At 35.8% G+C, this 23268-nt stretch overlaps 1 protein-coding gene across 8 annotated transcripts in view; it reads left to right on the top strand.

Moving 5' to 3' along the window:
* Positions 1 to 23268, top strand: part of ZC3H13 (zinc finger CCCH-type containing 13) — a 96467-nt gene that overhangs the window by 53210 nt on the left and 19989 nt on the right. For 4 of the 8 annotated variants that reach the window (XM_077778799.1, XM_077778800.1, XM_077778798.1 and 1 more), the window contains 5 exons: positions 6327 to 6637; positions 9231 to 9695; positions 16196 to 16387; positions 20395 to 20478; positions 20819 to 21380. In XM_077778799.1, coding sequence (XP_077634925.1) covers positions 6327 to 6637; positions 9231 to 9695; positions 16196 to 16387; positions 20395 to 20478; positions 20819 to 21380 — 1614 coding nt within the window. The remainder of the gene's footprint in view (positions 1 to 6326; positions 6638 to 9230; positions 9696 to 16195; positions 16388 to 20394; positions 20479 to 20818; positions 21381 to 23268) is intronic. The other 4 variants (XM_077778803.1, XM_077778802.1, XM_077778801.1 and 1 more) reach the window with 3 other exon arrangements.

Here is a 23268-nt window from a genome sequence, read left to right as displayed (position 1 = left end):
CATCCATGTTGTTGCCAATGACAGGAGTCCATTCTTTTTTTTATGGCTGAGTACTAGTCCATTGCACATATGTACCACATCTTCTTTATCTGTTTATCTATTGATGGACAGTTAGGGTGCTTTCATATCTTAGCTGTTGTAACTAATGCTTTAATAAACATAGGGGTGCATATAACTTTTCAAATTAGTGTTTTTGTTTTCTGTAGGTAAATACCAGTAGTGAAATTACTGCATCATATGGTTTTCTGTTTTTAATTTGGGGTTGGAGGGAACCTCCATAGTGCTTTTCAGAGTGACTCCACCAGTTTACATTCCCTCTCAGCAGTGCACGAGGGTTCCTTTTTGTCTACATCCTCACCAGCACTTGTTATTTCTCATGTTTTTGATTCTAGCCATTCCTACAGTTGTAAGGTCATTGTCTCATTGTGGTTTTAATTTGCATTTCTCTGATGATTAGTAATGTTGAGTATCTTTTCATGTGTCTGTTGGCCAGCTGTATGCCTTTGGAAAAATGTCTCTTCAAGCCCTCTGTCCATTTTTAATTGCAGTTACTTGGGGTTTTTTTGGTGTTGAGCTGTATATACTCTTTATACATTTTGGGTAATAACCCCTTACTTTATATATCATTTGCTACAAATATCTTCTCCCATTCAGTAAGTTGCCTTTTTGTTTTGATGGTTTCCTTAGCCACGCAAAAGCTTTTTATTTTGGTGGAGTCACAGTAGTTTATCTTTGCTATTATTTCCCTTGCCTGAGGAGACGTATCTAGGAAAATGTTAAGGTGGATGTTAGAAAAATTATTGCCTGTGTTTTTTTCTAGGGGTTTTATAGTTTCAGGTCTTTAAAACATTTTGAATTTATTTTCATAAATTCATGGTGGGAGAAAGGGGTCCAGTTCCATTCTTTTGCATATAGCTGTTCATTTTTCCAGCACCATTTATGCCATTTCTCCATTTAATATTCTTCCTTCTTTGTCACAAATTAATTACCACATAAACTTGGGTTTATTTCTGGGCTTCTCTGTCCTGTTCCATTGAGCTATGTGTCTTTTTGTGCCAGTACCATACTGTTTTGATCACTATAGTTTTGTAGGATATCTTGAAATTTGGAGTTGTAATACCTCCAGCTTTGTTTTTTGTTTTTTGTTTTGTTTGTTTTTTTCCTCAAGATTGATTTGGCTAATCAGGGCCTTTTATGGTTCCATACAAATTTTAGGATTATGCATTCTAGTTCAGTGAAAGGGGTTGTTGGTATTTTGATAGGGATTAAATTGAATCTGTAAATTGCCATTTGAACAATATTAATTCTTCCAATAAATGAGCATAGTAGGTCTTTCCATTTGTTTTTTTTTTTTCAGTTTCTTTCATCAGTGTATTTTAGTTTTCAGAGTATAGGCCTTTCACCTCCTTGGTTAAGTTATTCCTAGGTATTTGGTGGTTTTTTGGTACAGTAGTAAATGGAATTGTTTTCTTAATTTCTTTTTGCTACTTTGTCTTTAGAGTATAGAAATGCAATCAGTTTCTGTGCAGTAATTTTTCATCCTGCAACTTTGCTGATTTCCTGTATTATTTCTGATAGTTTTTTGATGGAGACATCAGGGTTTTCTCCTTATAGTATCTTGTCATCTGCAAATAGTGGCAGTTTCGTTTTTTCCTTACCAGTTTGGATGCCTTTTATTTCTTTTTCTTGTCTGATTGCTGTGGCTAAGACTTTCAGTACTATGTTGAATAATAGTGGTGAGAGTGGACATCCTTGTCTTCTTCCTGATTTTAGAGGAAAAGCTCTGTTTTTCACCATTGGATATGATGTTAATTGTGGGTCTGTCATGTATGGCTTTTGTTATGTTGAGGTATGTTCTTTCAAAAGCCACTTTGTTGAGAATTTTTATCATAAATAGATGTTGAATTTTATCAGTGCTTTTTCTGTATCTGTTGAGATGTTCATAATGATTTTTATCCTTTGAGATCTTGCTAGATTTTGAATGACACTTCCATGCCTAAATCTATCCAGGCATTTTCTTCATGCTTAGAATGAAATCCAGACTTCTACCATGACCTAGATGACTTCACATCATCTGACCTTCTCACATGTGACTCTCTACTCATAAATTGTAGCCACCCTTGCCTTCTGTTTTTCTCATGTATCATGATACCTCTTGCCAACCTCCTTTGTGGTTTCTGAACCCTCTACTAGGCAATTTCTATTCCCTGATTTTCAGCCCTTGGTTCAAATTTTACCTTCTCAGTAAAAGCCCTTTCCTTCCAAGCAACCTAAAATTGTCCTCCTCACATTTATTTTTTGGACCTAACAGTTTCTATTTCATTACCCTGTTTTACACACTTTGGTGCATTAACGAGCTGAAATTGCCTTGCTTTTTCTTGGTGGTGGTACCTAGGTCTAGGAGTACCTAGACCATGTAGTTAGGACAGATTGTTTTTCAGTCCTCTGGCTCAGTTATTTTAGGGGTGTTGTCATAAACACCAAATGAGTTAATGTATAGAGATTACTTAAAACAATGTCATGTGCACAGTAGCAATATATGTGTTACCTGCTGTTATTATTGGTATTATCATTATTATTGGTGTTACTGGTATTATTGTCATTATTATTATTATGTGAGTGGCTTGTCTGTCTTCTTTGCCTCTCTATTCTCAGTGCCAAAAATAATCCTTGAAGCATAGAAGGTGCTCACTTAATATTTGCTCCGTGAATTAAAATTATTTTGTATAAGGATATGTTTCTTATGTAAAATAAAACAGCCTAAATATTTCTGTGTGAAATCTGTATCGTGTTGTTATATTTTACCACAGGAAGTAGTTGATTTTGATAGTGTCCATAATCCATTTGTCTTTTTTTAAGTATACTTTTTACTTGATGATTTTAAAGGGTGAGTTATAACTGTTACGTGATGAAAGCATATTTCGTATTTGAGAAATTGAAGCCATTATTGAAAGAAAAAGTGGTGTTAGTAATTTTAGGAAAGTGTAGGGTAAACATATTGGTTTGTAGGTCAAATATAGTATTTTGAATGAGAGAGTTTTCTTGTTAAACTTCATAATCTTTCATATTTTTCCCCAAATGAAATATATCCTGAATCTTCTCATCCCATATTGTGTACTAATTATAGCAGCATTAAATTTTTTTTTTATTAGAATCAAGTCAGGCTAAAGATTGGCTTTCCCTGTGTGCTATACTTCACAGTACTTTTGCTAACAGTATGCAGTTTTCTGTTTTAAGGTATTGAGCTTCTCTTCATGCAATAAACTCCTTTTTTTTTCTTTATTTGAGCTTCAAATGTCACTTCTTTTTTATCCCTCAGATGAGAAACCATCCAACTCTAGAGCCTAAGACTAGTTAATCTAAAATTACTGCTATTCTAAGTAGAAATATGTTTTAATATATGTCTGCAGTAGTTTAAAAGCCAAAGTACTAATCATTTTCATCAGGTTTGAAAGACAGTTTTATTTCTTAGAGTCACACATTTTCTGTATGCAGAATGAACATAGGCCCAGGTCCAGTTAGGCTGACGTCCATAATTTGACCCATACCGTTTTGGTAACAAATCCTCTCTTTTCACTATTCTTTAGTTATCAGGCTCTTAAAAGAATAATAACAGGAAGATATAAAGATGCTGTACTAGCCAACTTGGGCTGTTATAACAAAATACCATAGACTCAGTAGCTTAAACTAAACAGACATGGATTTCTCACAGGTGTAGAGGCTGGGAAGTCCAAGGTCAAGGTTTTGGCAGATTAGGTTCCTGGTGAGAGGCTCACTTCATAGACAGCTATCTTCTCACTGTGTCATCACACTTCTCTTCCTTTGCTTATAAGGACACTAATCTCAAAATGGGAGCCCCACCCATAGGACCTCATATAAGCCAATTATTCCCGAAGGACTTCACCTTCAAGTACTGTCACATCGGGAATTGTATAAATTGGGGGGACACAAACATTCAGTCAATAACAGTTGCTTTTAAATTAAATAAACAGTTTTCTTAAATTTTTTTTCTTGAAGGCTAGGTAAGAAGAAAAATGCTGAAACCATAACTTGACAGCACATTGGTGCTCTGACCTTAATTTGGTAGGCTGATTATCCTAAGCTTGAACTGAAGTTTTTAAAAACCTCCATCCTTTCAACACCAAATTTGAATAGAAATGTGATTAGACTATATTGTGTTTTTTCAATGATAATATTATGAACTCTTTTGTATTTTTAACTTCTGTGAACTAATCACCAAGGGGTATTGCAGACATTCTTGAAACAATTTTTAGTATGCCCCATAAATAAACTTAAAAGTAACCAAAATCTCAGTTCACTGAAGAGCCACATTTTTTATTTTATCAATTTAGATATTTCCAAATTGACTAGAACCTGATGAAATTGAAATTGGAAAGCACCAAACAAGAACCATTCTAATTCTCAATCTTGCAGTATTTTTCTATTGAGTAAGATGCATTTGAATGACCATTGATGATAGATGGTTTTCCAAATTTGGGTAAGACTCTGCAAGCATTTCTACTCATACCTATAAGTAAAAACATTTCTCTTAAGAGTTGGTTAAACTATAGTTGTTTAGGACTTATTTTTTTATGAAGAGGAAATAATTTTTATGAAAAGCCTGAAGGTTTAGTGGAATTGCTGATAACAGGAATATTTAGGTGAATATGGTATTATAGTTAGCTGACTTTTTTAGTTATTAACTCAAAAGGTATTTTTGTTTACTTGTTTAAATCCTTGTTCTGCAAAATTCTTTCTAATATAGTGGATCACTTTCCTGAGTCAGCAACATGTATTTTATGTATTTGAAGCTTTTATTGATAAAAAGTCTGCTAAGGCATCATTGATAAATAGCATAGTTAAGGGCAGCAATTCTCAACGAGGGATGGTTTTCCCTCCCTGGGGACATTTGGCAATTTTTCATTGTTATGAATGGTGGTAAGATAAGAGGGAGATGGTACTGGCTTCCAATGGTTAGAAGTCTGGGGTGCTGCTGACATCCTTTGATGTACAGGACTCCCCCGTCCCCACTACAAAGAATTACTGAATACAAAATGTCACTACTGCCAAGTATGAGAAGCTCTGGGTTAGGATTAATAATGATTTTGCCACTGTTGTGTATATTTAAAAAATATTTATCATAGGCACTGAATGTAATTCTAAAATACTTCGACTAGGACTCCAGAATGTTTTTGAACAAACATCTAGTCTTCAAAATGATTGTTTTGGAGAATATGATACTAAGCTGGGTTATGTGGTGTCTGTTATTTTTTAGACCTTTCTTTTTAGTTATTGCACAAATGTATGGGTAGTCCAGCTTTCTATTACACACATATTTTGCATATTCATTGTAGACAGGGCCTAGAACATAACAGATTGTAGGAGTACTTCAGATGTAGGAGTGATTCAGATGTGTGTGAGGTTATAAATTGTTTCTCTGGCAGCAGTGAAAGAAAATTGGAAGGGCATAGGGGCACCTGGGTGGCTTAGTCGGTTAAGCGTCCGACTTTCGCTTAGGTCATGATCTCGCGGTTCGTGGGTTGGAGCCCCGCGTCGGGCTCTGTGCTGACTGCCAGCTCAGAGCCTGGAGCCTGTTTCAGTCTGTGACTCCCTCTCTCTCTGACCCTCCCCTGCTCACGCTGTCTCTCTCTCTCTCCTAGAAATAAATAAAACATTAAAAAAAAAATAAGCGTTTGTTACTATTAAAAAAAAAAAAAATTGGAAGGGCATAGAAGAAGCCTTAGTTAAGCCAAGACTCATGAACTTAATCTGTGCTGGCTAAGAGTGAACACTGGTTATTTAAGATAAAGACAGTATGGATAGTACATCCTTTCCTTCACCGTAGCATTCTTTCCCCATCCTAAATGTCAACCCAGTCTGCATAGGCTAGGTTTGGCTTAGCTGGTGATAACTTTTCCCTTTCCCTGTGGCCTTGAATTACTGGCATTTTCACATCCACTTTCTATCTAGATCTTACTAGTGTGTTTTCTCTTCAGCTTTTTGTGGTTTCCTCCCTCCAAGTACCTACTCACGCTGTCAGAGATGATCTCTGATCAAAGAGTGAATTCCATACGGTAAGTGAGGGTAGTATTCTCCCTACCTGTGCTCAGGGACAGTGTTACCTGGAAAAGGAAATATACCTTGGAGCCAAAGCTTGGGAGCAAGGCAGTGCGTATCTCATCGAGAACTGTTGCCTCGGGGTGACTTAAAATCAGATATTAAAAAATTAACATTCTTGTACAGCATTGTGAATTGAAATTTATCCTGGGATTTTGGTTCACACTTGTAGCTTTAACATTCAGGCTTTTTGTTGCTTTTCTTTACAGGTCTACTTCCCCTGTAGGACAGCATCATTCTCCTATATCCTCTAGACATCACTCATCTTCCTCACAGTCAGGATCATCTATTCAAAGACATTCTCCTTCTCCTCGTCGAAAAAGAACTCCTTCGCCATCTTATCAGAGGACAATAACTCCACCTTTACGACGCTCTGCTTCTCCTTACCCTTCACATTCTCTGTCTTCTCCTCAGAGAAAACAAAGTCCCCCAAGACATCGCTCTCCAATGCGAGAGAAAGGGAGGCATGACCATGAGCGAACTTCACAGTCTCATGATCGACGTCATGAAAGAAGGGAAGGTATGCACTGTACTTTATCTTGATTTTTTTTTTTTTTTAGTTTTTTAAGTATTTTCTTTATTAAAAAACTAGACATTCGGATTTGTTGTTGTAATAAGGGAAAGAAGAGAACTGTGTTAAGTCTTCTGTAACAGATGAGTTCTTGAGGGCAGTAGGAGGCACTTTAATGACATGGGAACACAAGCTATTAAATGCCACCTAAATGGGCATTTTCATGTATTCTAAGGCATTGTTTGCTTTTTGCTTCAAGTGCTAGATGTTTTGGACTGTCTGATTCTTAGAGCATCCTTCTAATTGTTTAGTTGATCCTTTAAAAAAATAAAAAGTTAATGAAAGCAAAGCAGCAACCCAGGGAGTAGAGTTTGAAAGCATCAGACGTTATTCAGAAGGTTGGTGTAAACCGAGCGATCAAGTCTTTGGGTGTAACTCTAGAAAGAAATTAGCAAAGCTGTTTCCCTTTCTAGATCCCTGAGAATTAAGTTAACTTTGGATTTGCTACTCCCTGTTCAGGCTGAGATGCTGTTCTGATCTGGCACTACATCTCTTTCTTTACTCCTTGTCCCACCTTCTTGTCCTTTTTTAGTTAAAGTTTTTTCCTAACTTCTCCTGAGTTGGTGTTTGAATGTAATGAATACTCAGGAAATATTGCTTATTTGCAGCATTTCTGCTTAATATGCATTTTTAAAGTAAGCCTCTCTGTGAGTATAGTATAGCAGTATACTGTCAAAGTATAGTGTAGCAGTATGAAACATGTTGAATTTAGTTGTTCTCTATCAACAGCACAAGCAATAATCAAATTCTTTTATTCAAGAAAATGATGATATGTAGGTAGGGACCAGAGAGAACATCTGTTGTATAGAATTTTTTCTTGTGTACATGACTTTGGAACCAGATCAGCACAGCAGTATTTATGGAACATTGGTAAGATGGGAAAATTCTCTTAACACCTGTGTATTAATTTTAATAAGATATTTAATTAGAGTTGACCAGGAGTATAGTATATATTTAATGACTACTTCTTGAATGAAAACTCTGTAGTGTGTTTAATAACTATGTTTTGAAATAATAATGAGGGGAAATAGTATGCATTTAAGTCTTATAGCAATGCTTTTTTTGCACTAAGAGTGGCTTATATTACAGGGAGAATCCATTTAATAATAAACCATATGTTTAGTTTCTTTGTAAGGAAGATGTTTCTTTAACCTTCCACATAAGAGATGTAGCAGATGTTTTTTCCTCTGTTTCGATGTCATTTTCTGAAATAAAAATAATTGTAGTGAAAGAATGGAGAGGTAGATAACAAAATATAACAACTAGATGTATTTGTAAAGACAGATGGGGGAATTATAGAAAAAGGATCTGGTAGTGAGTGAACATATTTTTAGGCAGAGTTGTCATTGGAGGAGGACTTGAAGTCACAGGTGTGCACAAAAATGGATGGAGACCTATCAAATATTTGATGCTTGCCTGATGCTTCTGTTCTTAAATGGCATTTGTGGATATAAGCACATGGACAAAGTAACTGGCAGAAGAGATGAGTTATTAATGTGAGAATCTAGGGGTTCTTGTGGATACTAGATGTTGGGGTGCTTGAGAACGTCTATAGACCTAGCTACTTGGGGCAAAGAGAAAAGAAGGTAAATTTAAAATATCTTGTAGGCATTGGAGCTGCTACATTTGCTAAAGTAATAGCCTCAGATCTTGAGGCAGCTGCACAGTGTCTAAGAGCAACATATAAAGGAAGCTGATTTAAAAACAAGACAGTGCGTTTTTTGAAGTTCTCTTGTTAATCCTTTGACGTCATACCAGATTTATGCTCTAATCAATTTATGCCTATTCCACGCATATCTAAGGTCCACGCATATCTAAGGAATGGCTTCTCTTCTTTGCACATTCTCTTTAGATAGGGGGTCACCTAAGCCATTTAGGCTCTGGGCCTTTTATTTTTTCATTTACACAGTGACAAGGTTGAAATAAATGATCAGTGAGTTTTGTTTCAACTTTTTAAAAACTGAAGTTCCTTTCTTATTTTTGTAGGCTAGAAAAATAGTATTTCTAGAAAATGCTTTAAGTAGAGAAAACTTTAGAGACAGGAGTGATCCCACTAAACAGTTCAAGAAAAGAGAGGGTTGAGTAACAGTATCTCTGCCAGCCACCTTACTAACTGTAGGCCAATGCTTAAGTGCCGTAAGTACGTTTGAGGCGCTCATGGGTTGTCTAGTCTGGTGGAGGTAGTTAAAGTCACAGTGTGCCTCTGGATTTAAAAGTAGTTTCTAAAACATAAACCATCAGTGATATGCGATCAACTTACTTGTTTCAGTTGTTTAAGATCTATAAGTATGGGTAAGTTGGGACCCTGGAAAATCCTATTCAAAGTTTATCTAATCAAGGATAAAGTTATATCCAAGTGTTAATAAAATTACCTTTGGAATTTTAGCTTATATATGATTTTAATTTTCTTATTTGCCCATGTTTATGCAAAGAACATGAATTACTCTTTAAAAAATTGCTTAAACTCCAAATTATGTATCTTGTCTAGTTTCTCAAAATTTTGTGGAAGGAATTCTAGTTCATTCCCAAATTTGCCTTACAGAGACCAGAAGCAAAAGGGATAGAGAAAAGGACACAAGAGAAGAACGAGAGTATGAACAAGATCTGAGCTCTTCTAGAGACCACAGAGATGACCGAGAGCCTCGAGATGCTCGGGATCGAAGAGATGCCAGGGATACTAGAGACCGACGGGAACTGAGGGACTCCAGAGACATTCGGGACTCCAGGGAGATGAGAGATTATAGCAGAGATAACAAAGAGAGCCGTGATCCCAGAGATTCTCGGTCTGCTCGTGATACCCATGACTACAGGGACCGTGAAAGTCGAGACAGCCATCGAAAGGAGGATGCCTATCAGGAAGAATCCCGAAGTTACGGCAGAAACCATTTGAGAGAAGAAAGTTCTCGTACTGAAATAAGGAATGATGCCAGAAATGAGTCTCGAAGTGAAATTAGAAATGACCGGATGGGCAGAAGTAGGGGGAGAGGTCCAGAATTACCTGAAAAGGGTAAGGTTTTTGACTTGTCAATAAACTGTGTCTTGTATGTTTATATAGAAATTATTAAATCGTTTAAGTGTTCTAAATGTATTCTTTTTTACATTCATTATCATTTTGTCAAAGTAATTTTCAACTAATTGAATTTTGGCCTTCCCTATAAATTCCAAATAGGAATTGTTAAATTCCTAAAATTTAGGAATTTGCCCAAGTAACAAAGGATAAATGGATCCTCATCCTAGATCCCCTGGTTGAATTATATCCAGTCATGCCTACCCTTTTGATTAGTGTGGAACACTAAGAAAATTGCTATCAGGCAAAAAAGTAGAATCAAAAGAAAATAATTTCTACTAAATAGGTACAGATATGACAAAATCATTATTAAAGTGGGATTAAAATGGTGCACTTTCAAAATTGGTGGTATCAGAAATGACTGTGTATTCTGCAGTATATTTGTGCTTGCTTCAGACCACCTCAGATTATTCACATATCAGAATCTTGAGCCATTTTTCTTCCCCTATAAAGCATTTGCCATCACCCAATAACTACCTACCTAAATGTATTTGTCTCCAAACTGCTTGGACTGAATTAGATTTGGCCTCTTTTCCTCTACTGTCTTCTTTGCCCTCCCCTAAAATGCTTCTGCAGAATTCTGAACAATCATTCTTTCTATTGGTCTTTTGGTCTATCTTGTTCATTTCTACAGCTTCACATTACGCTGAAGGCCCCTTCTTGGCTTTTCTTGGCCTTTTGCTTTTTCATAGACATGTTTTAAATGATTTGTTGTTTTAAAAAATTTCACAGAAAACTGTTGGATTTTTATTTCAAATGCATTAAATTTATGAATTTATAATTTTTTCCTGTTAAAGTCTTGTACAGGTTTTATTCCTGGGTACCCAGCATTTTTGGTGCTCCTTTCAATGGTACTTAAAAGTTTTCTGTTTTTAATAATGCATTCACATGACTCAAAATTTCAGAAGTACGAAAGGATATATAGTGAAAAACCTTTCTACTATCCTTGACCTCATTCATTCTTTTGGCAATTTTGTCTATATCCTTCCCAGAAACATTTTACACAAGCAGATTTGTATGTGTATTCATATCCCCCTCTGGTTTTACAAACTTACTTTAAAAAAAAAACTATATATTGCTGCTATTTTCACTTAAAAAATACCTTGGAGATCGTTCCACTTTAGTCAACTTGATAAACAACTAACCCTTTCTTTTTGGTGCATATTGTCTATTATAGGATATACTATAAAGATTTTTATAAGTTTTTATTTAAATTCCAGTTAGTTAACATATAGTATAATATTAGTTTCAGGTATACAGTATAGTGATTCGACACTTCCATACAACCCCAGCACTCATCACAACAAGTGTACTCCTTAATCCCCATCACCTATTTAACCCATCCCCTCACCCACCTCCCCTCTGGTAACCCATCAGTTCTCTATAGTTTGCTTTGCCTCACTCTCTTTTCTTTTACTTATTTGTAAATTCCACATGAGTGTAGATATATAGTATTTGTCTTTCTCTGACTGACTTATTTCGCTTAGCATTATACTCTCTGACTCTATCCATGTCGTTGGAAATGGCAAGATTTCATTTTCTTTTTTATGGCTGAGTAATATTGCATTGTTATATGTACATACCACATCTTCCTTACTCATTCATCAGTCAGTGGATGTTGGGCTGCTTCCATAATTTGGATATTATAAACAATGCTACTGTACATATAGAGGTGTATATATCCCTCTGCAGTAGTATTTTTACATTCTTTGGGTAAATACCTAGTAGTGCCATTGCTGTATTGTAGGGTAGTTCCATTTTTAACCTTTTGAGGAACCTCCATACTCTTTTCCACAGTGGCTGGGCCAGTTTGTATTCCCACCAAAAGTGTAGGAGGGTTCCTCTTTCTCTACATCCTTGACAACACCTGTTGTTTCTTGTATTGTTGATTTCAGCCATTCTGACAGGTGTGAGGTTATATCTCATTGTAGTTTTGATTTGCCTTTCCTTGATGATGAATGATACTGAGCATATTTCAGGTACCTACTTGGGATTCTGGGTCTCCCCCTCACTCTTCCCACCCCTTCCCCTTCCCCATGCATGTGCACGCACATGCGTGCTCTCAAATAAATAAACATTTTAAAAATACTGAATTCTATATATATTGGGTCTTTTCCTGTACATACACACTGATGATAAAGTTTAATTTATAAATTAAGCATAGTAAGAAATTAACAACTAATAATAACTCAATGACAGTAATATACTGCAATGAAAGTTATGTGAATGTGGGTTTTGAGAAATTTCTTATTGTATTGTGCTCACCCTTGTGATGATGTGAGATGATGTATGCCTGTGTGATGAGTCAAAGTGAGGTTACTGTTGACCTTCTGACCAGATGTCAGAAGGAGAATCACCTGCTTCTGGACCCCCGTTGACCATGGGTTCCTGAAATTGCAGAAAGTGAAGTTGCAGATAAGGAAGACTACTGTAAATCCAATATTGGTAGATGATTAGGTATTCCAGTCTTTTTTGTTTTTGAACAGTGCTTCAGTAAATAACTGTGTGTCACTAAATAATATCTTTTTAAAATATTTTTTAAACTCTGTCAGTGTAAGGAAATGATTGATATTCGTATATTAATCTTAACATTGTTACGTTGCTGTATTCTCATAGTAGATCTAATTAGATTCTCTTAAACATTTTGTCTGAGAACAGACAGATTTGGCTCTTCTTTTCTGCTTATGTATTGTCAATAACCTGTTGAGCATCTTTTTCAATACAATAGTGAATATGAGTGGTATAATGGGCTTCTTAGCTCTGTTTCAGTTTTTAAAGTATTATTGTTGGCATTTCACCATTAAGCATGGTGTTTGTAGGTTTCTAGCAGGTGTTTTGTTTTTTTTGTTTTTTATTGTGGTAAGGATGTCTCCTAATATTCCCAACTTTTATATCCTGGCATTTCTTTTTTTTAAATGTTTACTTATTTTGAGAGAGAGCAGGAGACAGCACTAGCACTTGTGTGTGGGGAGGGGCAGAGAAATAGGGAGAGAGAGAATCCCAAGCAGGCTCTGTGCTGTAAGCACAGAACCCACCGTGGGACTTGATCTCATGAACTGAACTGAGATCATGACCTGAGCTGAAGTTAAGCATCAGACACTCAACCAGCTGAGCCACTCAGGTGGTAAAAGGAATTTTTTCATTTTTTTTTTAAGTTTTAGCATAAGTTTGTTAAAATTTAATGTTAGTTAAGCATCTGTGTTTTCAGCTGAGATTACATATAATTAGTGGCATGATGGTAAATATTAAACAATGAACTCATCAGAAAAAGTCCCTACCTTATACAATGGTATAAAATAGCAGATATTGAGCTAACAGCAGAAGAGATGTGCACAATTGGCTCTTTGAAGCCAGCGTAAACTGTTTCTAGCATACCACTGCATAGTTCATTTTTTGTGTTCTTGTTTGGTGTGGGAATCAAAGTTATACTTGACATATGAAATGTGTTGGGAAGTGTTGCTTTTTTTTTTTTTTCCTCTAGAACAATTTACATATGATTGGTTATGTATTCTGTGACAGTTTAACCTGGTTTGTCTGTTAAACCTGGTTTCCTTTTTTTTTTTAATGGTTAGAGCTTTTATTACCTATGGAGTTTTGTGTAAGAGTTACAGATTTAAATTATTAGAATAGTTATAGATTTGTTTTTTCTTAAAGCAGTATAGTAAGTTATATTTTTCTAAGACTTTTTAAAAAATTTTGATACAAAGATGTTCCAAAATTTTTTTTAAAATACCTATTATGACTATGTTTCCTTATCTTTCTTAGTTTTTCCAAAGTTTTTGGCTATTTTGAGTCTTTTCAAAAACCTAATCTTTTGTTTATATTCTTTTTTATCTCTTTTGGTCCATTAATTTCTAGTCTTGGGTTTTACTGTGTTATGAAATGTGTGGTAATTGTACCAGTAACCATTCTAAACACTATTTCTAAGTTTTAATATAATTACTTCTTTGACTCCTGAGTTACATGGAAAAAGGATTTAAAATTTTTAATCATACTTTTTAAAATAAATCCCCTTCCCTAATTTTAATTGTTGCCAGAACAGGCTTTGAAGTCAGCTCTTTGGTATTTGTATTTGTTAAGACTTAGCTGTGGTTCAGAAATTTTTATAAATGTTTTGCATGTGCTTTTAATTACTGGATACAAAGGATGTCTCTGAGATCAAGCTTGTTAACCATGCTTTCAAATCTACATTTAGTTCTTTTTAGGATGCCTTTGCTAACATTACAAAGAAGTGAGTTGAGTCTTCTACTGTCATTGTGAATTTGTCGATTTTGTGTAATTTGATCAATTTTTGCCTTGAATATTTTAAGGCTTTGCTGTTAGGTACACATAAGACACATTATTCCTTTTATCATTGTAGAATGACCCTCTTTATCCCTAATAGTGCTTTTTGTCTTGGAGGTTATTTTACTAACATTTTTTGGTTAGTATTTGATAAGTATCTTTTTTCATCCTTTCAACCTTACTGTATCTTTTTGTTTTAAATGTGACTAAGCAGCATAGTTTAGATATATGTTGAATCTTCTTATTGTTATCATCTTTGATTCTTAAGTTTCACCTCTTTATCTCTCTTTTGTTTCCTGGGTTGTATCCTCAGACATATCTTTTTTTACTAATTATCTCTTAGCAGCATCCAAGCTGTCATTTAACTTATTGATTTTTAAATGTTATATGGGGCTCATCTCTAGTCTTTAACCAATGTTTTAAATTTATTCTTTGTGGTCTTTAATTATTGAAGCAATCTATACATATATTTTTATCATTAAAATACATTGTTAACAGTATTTAGAATTATTCTGTAATTCTTTTGAGGGCTTAAAGTCTATTATGTATATTTGTGTAGCTGTATGTATTTTTTAAAAACCACTTTATTGAGATATTGACATACAAAAAGCAGCACATATTTAATGCATACAACTTGAGCTTGGAGGTAAATATATAATCATGAAACCATGATTACCATTTATGGCATAAACATCTGTCACCTGCAGAAGTTTCCTCGGGCTCTCTATTATTTTGTATGTATGTGATGAGAACACTTAAGATCTACCCTCTTATCAAATTTTTGAGTTTCAGTACAGTATTATAAATCTGGGCACTATGCTTTCTGTAGATCTCTAGGACTTCTTCATCTTATACAACTGAAACTTTGTACCCTTGACTAATACCTTTATGTTTCCTTCTACCTCCAGCCTTATCAGTTATCATTCTCCTCTCTATATCTGAGAGTTTGACTATTTTAGATTCCACATATAAGTGGTATCATGTAGTATTTGTCATTCTGTGTGTGATTTATCTCAGTGTAATGTCCTTCAAGCTCATCTGTTATCTCATATGGCAGGATTTCTTTTTTTTTTTTTTTNAATCCATTTGTCAGGGGGCATTTCAGTTGCTTCCTTGTCTTGACTATTACGAGTAATGCTGTACTGAACTTGGGAGTGCAGGTATCTCTTCCAGATTCTGATTTCAATTCCATTGGGTATAGTCCCAGAAGTGGGATTACTGGATCATACGGTGGTTCTATTTACTTTTTTTGTGGACTCTTCATACTGTTTTCCAATAGTGGTTATGTAGCCTTATATTACCATTACCACAGTCAAGATACTCAACTGTGTATCACAGGACTCCCTGTATTACCCCTTTATAGCCACACTCAACTCCTCTCTTTTGTCCTTGACCCCTGGCAGCCAGTAATATGTCCTCCATCTAATAATTCTTATTTCACAAATATTACATAATGGAATCATGCTGTATGCTTCCTGTTGAGATTGGCTTTGTCACTCAGCATAATTTCCTTGAGGCTCATCCAAGTTGTTCCATATATCAGTAGTTTGTTCCTTGTAGTATTCCATAGTCTGGGTATACCACAGTTTTAACCATTCACCATTGAAAGACATTTGGGTACTTTCCAGGTCTGGACTTTTACTTATAAAGCTACTGTGAACATTCATTTCCCACATTTTTTAATGAGAATTTTCAGGCACCACTTAATGTTAAGAGAGTACTTTGGTTCTCTATGGAATGTTTTTGCTGTAAACTGTAATCAAAGCAATAATATACATCTACTTTTTCATTATTTTCATGATATTTCTGTGAATTATATATGAATAGTTTTTATTTTTGTTTGGGGGAGATGGGGTTTGGGTTCACTGAAATAGTCTTCTTGCTCTATGATTCCATTATGCCTTTTTTAATAGATAGTAAAAACTTGGACCTAGCTTACTCAAGCCCATCATTCAACCATTTGGGTGTTGTGATCCAACATTTAATATTCTTTTCAACAACAATTACCATACTTTGAAACACCAAAAAAGTAAAACAACAACAACCCCAAGACATCTTAACCTGTATGTTTTATTTGAGAAGAAAGATTGTGACTGATGAAACTTGTTGAATAAAGTGTATGTGTTTAAATATTTGTGTGAATATCCTTTGTTTAGGAAGTCGAGGCACAAGAGGTTCTCAAATTGATAGTCACAGTAGTAGTAGCAACTATCATGACAGCTGGGAAACTCGAAGTAGCTATCCTGAAAGAGACAGATACCCTGAAAGAGACAACAGAGATCAAGCAAGGGATTCTTCCTTTGAGAGAAGACATGGAGAGAGAGACCGTCGTGACAACAGAGAGAGAGGTTTGTCAAATGGCATATTATTTAATAATGGCCAACAGTGGTTGGGAGAATTGTTTTTCAAAACCTTTATCAATTTACCTTTTTAATATATCTCTTAAGACTTTTGCTTGTTGACACATTTGAAACTATTATATTTACTCATACTGTCTTCCTTGTTTACTTTGAGAGTATGTAAATAGCTGGCCACCAGAGTACCTGTTTGACAACAGAGTGGGTACTGAGGTGTAGTAAGTACTTGCATACTGCAAAAACAGAGGTGCCCTACTTTAGCTGTCTCGCCTTAACCAAATAGCTTATAACCCTTTAAAGAATGTAGATAGATGCTTGGGTGCCATTCTAGGCATTTCCAATTTAGGAGATACATAAACATTCTCACCCCAGTATCCTGGCCACTCACTCATTAGCTGTGATAATAAACAGAGTCTTGTAAGGCCTGTCAAAAGAACAAGGTGGGGAAAAGATGATGATAGGGCTGGAGGTTATTTGAAGAAACATTTTTTGCATGTTCCTTCTTCAGAATCTGTAATGCTTGTTTTAGCTAATTTTACATTCTTGTATATCTTAAGCTAAAAAAATTTTGGTTACTGTATTCTACTCTATTAGATTTACTCTCTTAAATCAGTTTTGAAATAAGATTATGAGAAGTCATTTAAGAAGGGTTATAAGTACTTTCTTTAACAAGCTTTATTGTCCATATATATTAGGACGTTTAAACTCTACAATCTTACGAAGGTCTTACTAACTTTGGTTACTAAACTAAGGTTTGCTATACTGCTGAGATTAATATAGTACAAAACTTGATGGGGTAGGAAATTGAATAATGATGCTTCATAGTGGGCTGAATCACAAAGGTAATAGTGTATGTTGATTTGGGCAGTGATGACAGAACAAAGTCACTAAGACACTGTGTACTTTGGGAATATATATGAGATCAGACTTGGTTGAGTGGAGTTTGTTAGGGTAAGCCCTAATACATTTGGGTTATAAGATGTGTAGGGTTTCCTTAATTACAAATGAGGCTGGAGTTTATATTTTGTGTGTTGATATCTGAAATTATATCTTCTCTAATGCTGATTCACCTCTCTTTCACACTATGTCCTCATAGTGCTATGCTTTTTTAATATCTCTTCTTCCCCTCCCCCTCAGTTTGATATTCGAGCTCAGAGGTTTTTCATCTTACTCCTGAATTCAGTAGTAACATTTGGTTTCAATCTTACATTTATTTCCCAACCGCACATGTACTGAGTTTGCAGGAACTTTGATAGTTGCTTTATATATGTGTTCACTGACTTAATATCTTTTACAATACTAAGTCAGAGAATATATATAAAATATTCTTTAAAATTCTTTTATCTTTATAATATTCCTGTGAGTGGAGATATGATAAGAGACTTCATGTTTCATAACTTAGGGGATTTGGGCTAAGAGAAGGATAGTGATTTTCCACTGTTACAGAGATGTAAGTTTCAGAGCTGTAATTCAAACTCGTATCTTCTGATTGCAAGTCCTGTTCTCTTTATGTTTTACTTTACTATAACTTCTTCAATATATATCAGTTGTATGATTAAAATAGAACTGTATTTTTGAGGTTACTGATATATTCTACACTGTTTATTGAGAGCTCATGCACTTTTGCTAGGTTCTTCAAGTATAGTAGCTCTTGTGCTTGTAGAACTTAATGGGAGGAAAGATAGCTCCCCTAGAGAAATGACTGTTGACTGCAATCAAGGAAACAAAGAAGGGGCCTAGATAGAAATAAAGGATAAGAGAGGACCTACTTCAGATAGACTTTTTATGAAAAATTTGAGATGACATTTATGTCGAAGCATAAATGCAAGAGAAGCTAGCATTGCAGAGGTTGAGGGTAAAAAATTCCATACAGAGGGAAGAGTATGTGCCAATTCACCAAGATGGAGAATAGTTTAATATGTCCTACAGTTTGAAAGAAGACCAGTGTGACCCGAGTATGATGAGCAGTAGGGAGATTGATAGAGGTTGAGGGTGGAGATATGTCCAGGCACCTTGTTCTGTGCTCAGGAGTTTCAGTCTTCCCTTTAGTTCTTCATGGGCTGATTGAGCACAAATAGGCAGTTGAAGGGGGATGAATGCTTTAGCTATATGAAGTTTTGTGAGACAACAAAGGAGCAAACAGAGTTGTGAGGAAATCAAGAAAGCTTCCTAAAGAGTATGCTAGAAGGAACAGTGGAAGAAACACTTTGCAGGGAGAGGGCATAGTATGTGTAAACACGCAGGACCAAAAGAAACATGGTTTTGGAGCAGTAATGAATTCTGATGTTGGTGTAGAGGTGTATGCCATAATTGGTAGGGAAGGAAAGAAGCTAGTAGAAACAATTGATGAGAAACTCTGGGCCAAGTTCTAAATAACCTAATAAATCAGGCTAAAATTTTTTATTAAATTGCCTTTTCACTGCCTGCAAGACTGTCATTTTTAAGCAGTTGGAACAGAGAGTTCCAACTGGGGAAAGATTGCAGACAAGGATACCAACCAGTTAGACAGACTGTTGATGACTTAGACACCTAAGAGGTGATCAGAGTTTGTGTTAATAACGTTAACTGTAGGGCTGCAGAGAGGAAATGGAATAAAGAAGTATTTTGAGAGTGAAATTAATGGGACTTGGATAACTCAAAGATTCCGGCTTTCATGAATGGGTATGTCATTCATTAAGATAAGGAAATCTGTGAAGAGAATCACATCTTTGATGAACACATTTTGGGGGAAAGATAGGAAAAATAGTTTAGATATATTAAAGTAAGTAGTGCTCTTTTATCCTTTCCATTTTCTTTGAAGTAAGGGCCATTGTCATTTGGTTGGAGAAAATAGAGTTTTTATCTGTCAGCGAAGAGTGCGTAAAATAGTCCGTTCCCTGACATTGCTATAATAGGAAATTTCAAGTTTGAATTACTACAAGTTGCAGTATTGAATTTCAGGTTGTTTTGTAATCATTGTGACATTAGCATGATCCCTAACTAAACCAAGAATTCAAACTGTCTTAAGACCATAAATATGTGGCATTTGGGGAATCAAAAGTGCACAGTAGAACCATTTTAACTTGGTTTCAGCAAAAGTGAAAAAGGGTTTAGGAGAACTGACTTCTACTCCTGATGTCCTAATAAATCTGCCATCTTTGTGACTTTGGCTAGTCAACTTCTGCACCATAATTTCTTTGGTTTTAAGAAGCAAAGGGCTGGAGAAAGTTTTGTTTTGTTTTAGCTTTAAAATTCTGTGAACTTCTGTATTGGTCTGTAACCTCTAAAGAGCAAATATCCATAATTCTTGGGGTTTTTTAGTCTGTGTTAAGATAGGGTATTCAAATTACTATATTGAACCTTTCCCTGAAAATATCCTAAAATTATTCTGCTTAATAAGTTAATGTTAGATATTCCACTTGAAAACCTGTTGACCATACTGTAGTATGACCTTTATGACTAACCCATAGACATTATTACATAATATGAAAATAGAAATATCACAGTAGCCTAGACTACTATAATAAACTACTCTCAAAAATTGCTAGCTCTCTGGGAAAGTTACTGCCATTTTCTTACACATTTTTTGATCCCAGACTAATTTCCTGCCCAGCTTGGCATTTGGGCAGCATGTATTCATTTTCTCTGTGTTTATATGATTCATGTACTGGGGGAAAAATATGTATATATTTATTTATATATCCAATGTGATGAGACTATCAGTTAACATTTTTAAGAAAACAACTCTTCATCTGAGTGATCAGTTATATGATTAAATAAAACTTCTAACCTAGTATAAATATATATCACTAATACGAAACACTTTATATTAACTTCAAGATTGCTAAGCATCAGTACCCTTAATATTCTAGTTTATGATAAATTGATATTGCAGCAACAATTATTGACAGATGTTTTGTTCTATATTTTCCTCACATAATAGCTGCACTTTGATGTGTATATATTTTAGCCTGAAATTAGAGGTGTGACTTACGAGGGAAATTTTTTTTTTCCTTCAGCTCCTATGTTCTACACCTCCTGCTGCCCCTATCCTTTGCCACCAGTGTTCTCAGGTCCTGCTGGGGGGACAGAGAAGATCAGAGGTGAAGGGTAGAGATGGCAGAAAGTGGGGTTGGAGCAGTGGGCTGGAGGTAGGGTAAGGAGCATGCAGAGAAAGATCAAAGGCGGATCAGTGGGAGGCGGGAGGGGGGTTGCTGGGGAGCAGAAAACATGTTAGTTAGAGGGCAAATAAAACTTACCTCTAAGAAAAAAATTATAAACATCTAGGGGTGATTATCTGGATGATTGACTTAAAAGTAAATATAACCTGATTTGTTGCCACTGTGACCCTGTACACAGATAAAATTTAAGATTTGCCATACTGTCTTAACCAATAGGTTATCTGTCAAATTAATCACTGACAAAACTTGATTTTCATTGTAGATCAAAGACCAAGTTCACCAATTCGACATCAGGGAAGGAATGACGAGCTTGAGCGTGATGAAAGAAGAGAGGAACGAAGAGTAGACAGGGTGGAGGATAGAAGAGATGAAAGGGCTAGAGAAAGAGACAGGGAGCGAGAGCGAGACCGAGAGCGCGAGAGGGAGAGGGAGCGTGAGCGGGATCGGGAAAGAGAGAAGGAGAGAGAATTGGAAAGAGAGCGTGCCAGGGAGCGGGAGAGAGAAAGAGAAAGAGAAAAAGAGAGGGACCGTGAAAGAGAGCGAGATCGTGACCATGATCGAGAGAGGGAGAGAGAGAGGGAGCGAGATAGGGAAAAAGAGCGGGAGCGAGAAAGAGAAGAGCGGGAGAGAGAGAGAGAACGAGAACGGGAGAGGGAGAGAGAGCGAGAGCGGGAACGAGAGAGAGCGAGAGAAAGAGAGAAAGAACGAGAGCGTCAGAGGGATTGGGAAGACAAAGACAAAGGACGAGATGACCGCAGAGAAAAGCGGGAAGATACCCGAGAAGACCGGAATCCCAGAGATGGACACGATGAGAGAAAGTCAAAGTAAGAATGGGAATGGATCCGATTTTTTAAAAATTACATTTCAGTAGAGTTCAGAAGATTTCATTTTCATGAAATTTTCATTTTCTTTTTCCTCTCCACATTTTCCTGTATTTCGACGTTATTCTATATATTTGGTGTTTAAAGTCTTTTGAATTGTCTAGGAAGAAAAACACTTTCTCATTCTCTTTCTGTAGACATGGATATAATTAATCATTCTTGTTTTCTGTGCCATTTTTGATGGCATATTGGGTTGTTCAACTTCTGTAGACTTGTTTTTAACAGGAATTCAACCTAAAAGTGATAAAATCAGTGAACCTATAGCTCATCAAACCCACTTTAAAACTAGTTAATGGAGTTGACCAGTCACCAAGAGATAGTGTCTGTGCCATTCCTGAGAATCCTTCATGAGTTTTATGTACTTACAAGTCTGGAGTCACTACCCCCAGGGATGGAAGCATTCATAGTAGTGTCTTAAAACTGAAGGAAGTCCTGCAGCCACTGCAGGGCTAGAAGATGAGAGATATGGACTTGTCCTCTCTTGAGCTAGGGAGTTATAGTAGATTATTGGGATCAAAAGATGTGTTCTCATTATCTCAAGTATCTGAGGATAGTGTCTTTTTTTCTTTCTTTTGTCCCCCCCCCGCCCCCCCAAAATTGCTCAGGTATCTGGGAAGTCCATGGTTAGAGTTCATTTGTTCTTAAGTGACTATATTCAGACTTTAAAACAATGCATCAGGAATCCTGTGTGTCCATTTCTCCACTGTTTTCTTCTGTGAGTTCTTGTCCCTGAAAGGTTTTCTCCAGATGATGGCTAAGATGGCCTGAGGGTATGCCTGTCAGCTTCACAGCCCTGTCTATTGAGACTCTCACAATTGAGGAATAGACAAAGGGAGCTAAGTCACTGTAGCCGTGAGAATTTTGGACTTTGGTCAGTTTTGAGGTTTCATGGACATAAAACCAACCTTGTTGGAGTTAACTGCCTTTTTTTTTTTTTTTAAATACCAACTAGGATGAAAGGTATGGTTAAGTTTGCTAAAACAAACTGGGAATAATTTATATATTCAATTTCATTGCTCCTGCCTCTCGCTCATTTGAATTATGGTGAATACAGCTCCCTGCTTTAGGCTGTTTTTCATCATTGCTGTTGTAGATTATGATTATGGACAAAGCACAGAAGTGGAGGCTTCTTCTTTTAGGTCTTGGCTTCCCTTCAATCTGCAGCCAGGGTTTTCTGTAGTTCACACCCACTGGCTTCCCCTTCCCCGTTAATAAATAATCTTACATTAACATAATATTCAGATACTGCCTTTAACTCATGTAGGCACACAATACATATTTTCTCTTCTCTGACTTGTTTAAAGTCTCTAAAATTGAATTTGTGAAATCTTTGTTATTTATCTATTATGCAGTCCTGTCCTTCGATTTTATTTTCCCATGCTTCTGATCTCTGCTTACAGTAGCAAAAGTTTCTTCTGGTTTTTCATGGCTGGATAATCCAAACGTTGCAAGAACCCCAGAAACTTAGGAGTCAAACAGCTCTAAACAATAGCCATATGAGATGTTTTTATCAGTTGTCATCTCAGTAGTTGAATTTATCCAGAACTTTTTTTTTAAGTACCCCCATTTTGTAGAAGGCTTTGTTTGCTGAATTGTCATACTATTTATTTTACTCTTAATGTTATTTCTATAGATATTTTCCTAGAAGTTAAAGTTCTTTTTTGTATATTTTAATTCACTTTATTTTGGTATGCCAGTTATCCTTGGTGTGTATCAAACCACACAAAAATTTGGTAGTTTAAAACAAGATCCAGTTCTCTGCTCCTCATTCTGTGGATTAGCACTTTGGTCAGGGCTCAGCAGAACAGTTCTGCTGCTTTTACTCGGGATC

The sequence above is a fragment of the Crocuta crocuta genome, unplaced genomic scaffold (assembly GCF_008692635.1).
Source record: "Crocuta crocuta isolate KB4526 unplaced genomic scaffold, BGI_CrCroc_1.0 scaffold586, whole genome shotgun sequence".
Lineage (NCBI taxonomy): Eukaryota > Metazoa > Chordata > Mammalia > Carnivora > Hyaenidae > Crocuta > Crocuta crocuta.
Note: the sequence above shows the minus strand (reverse complement) of the source record. Positions and strands in the feature narration are given on the sequence as shown.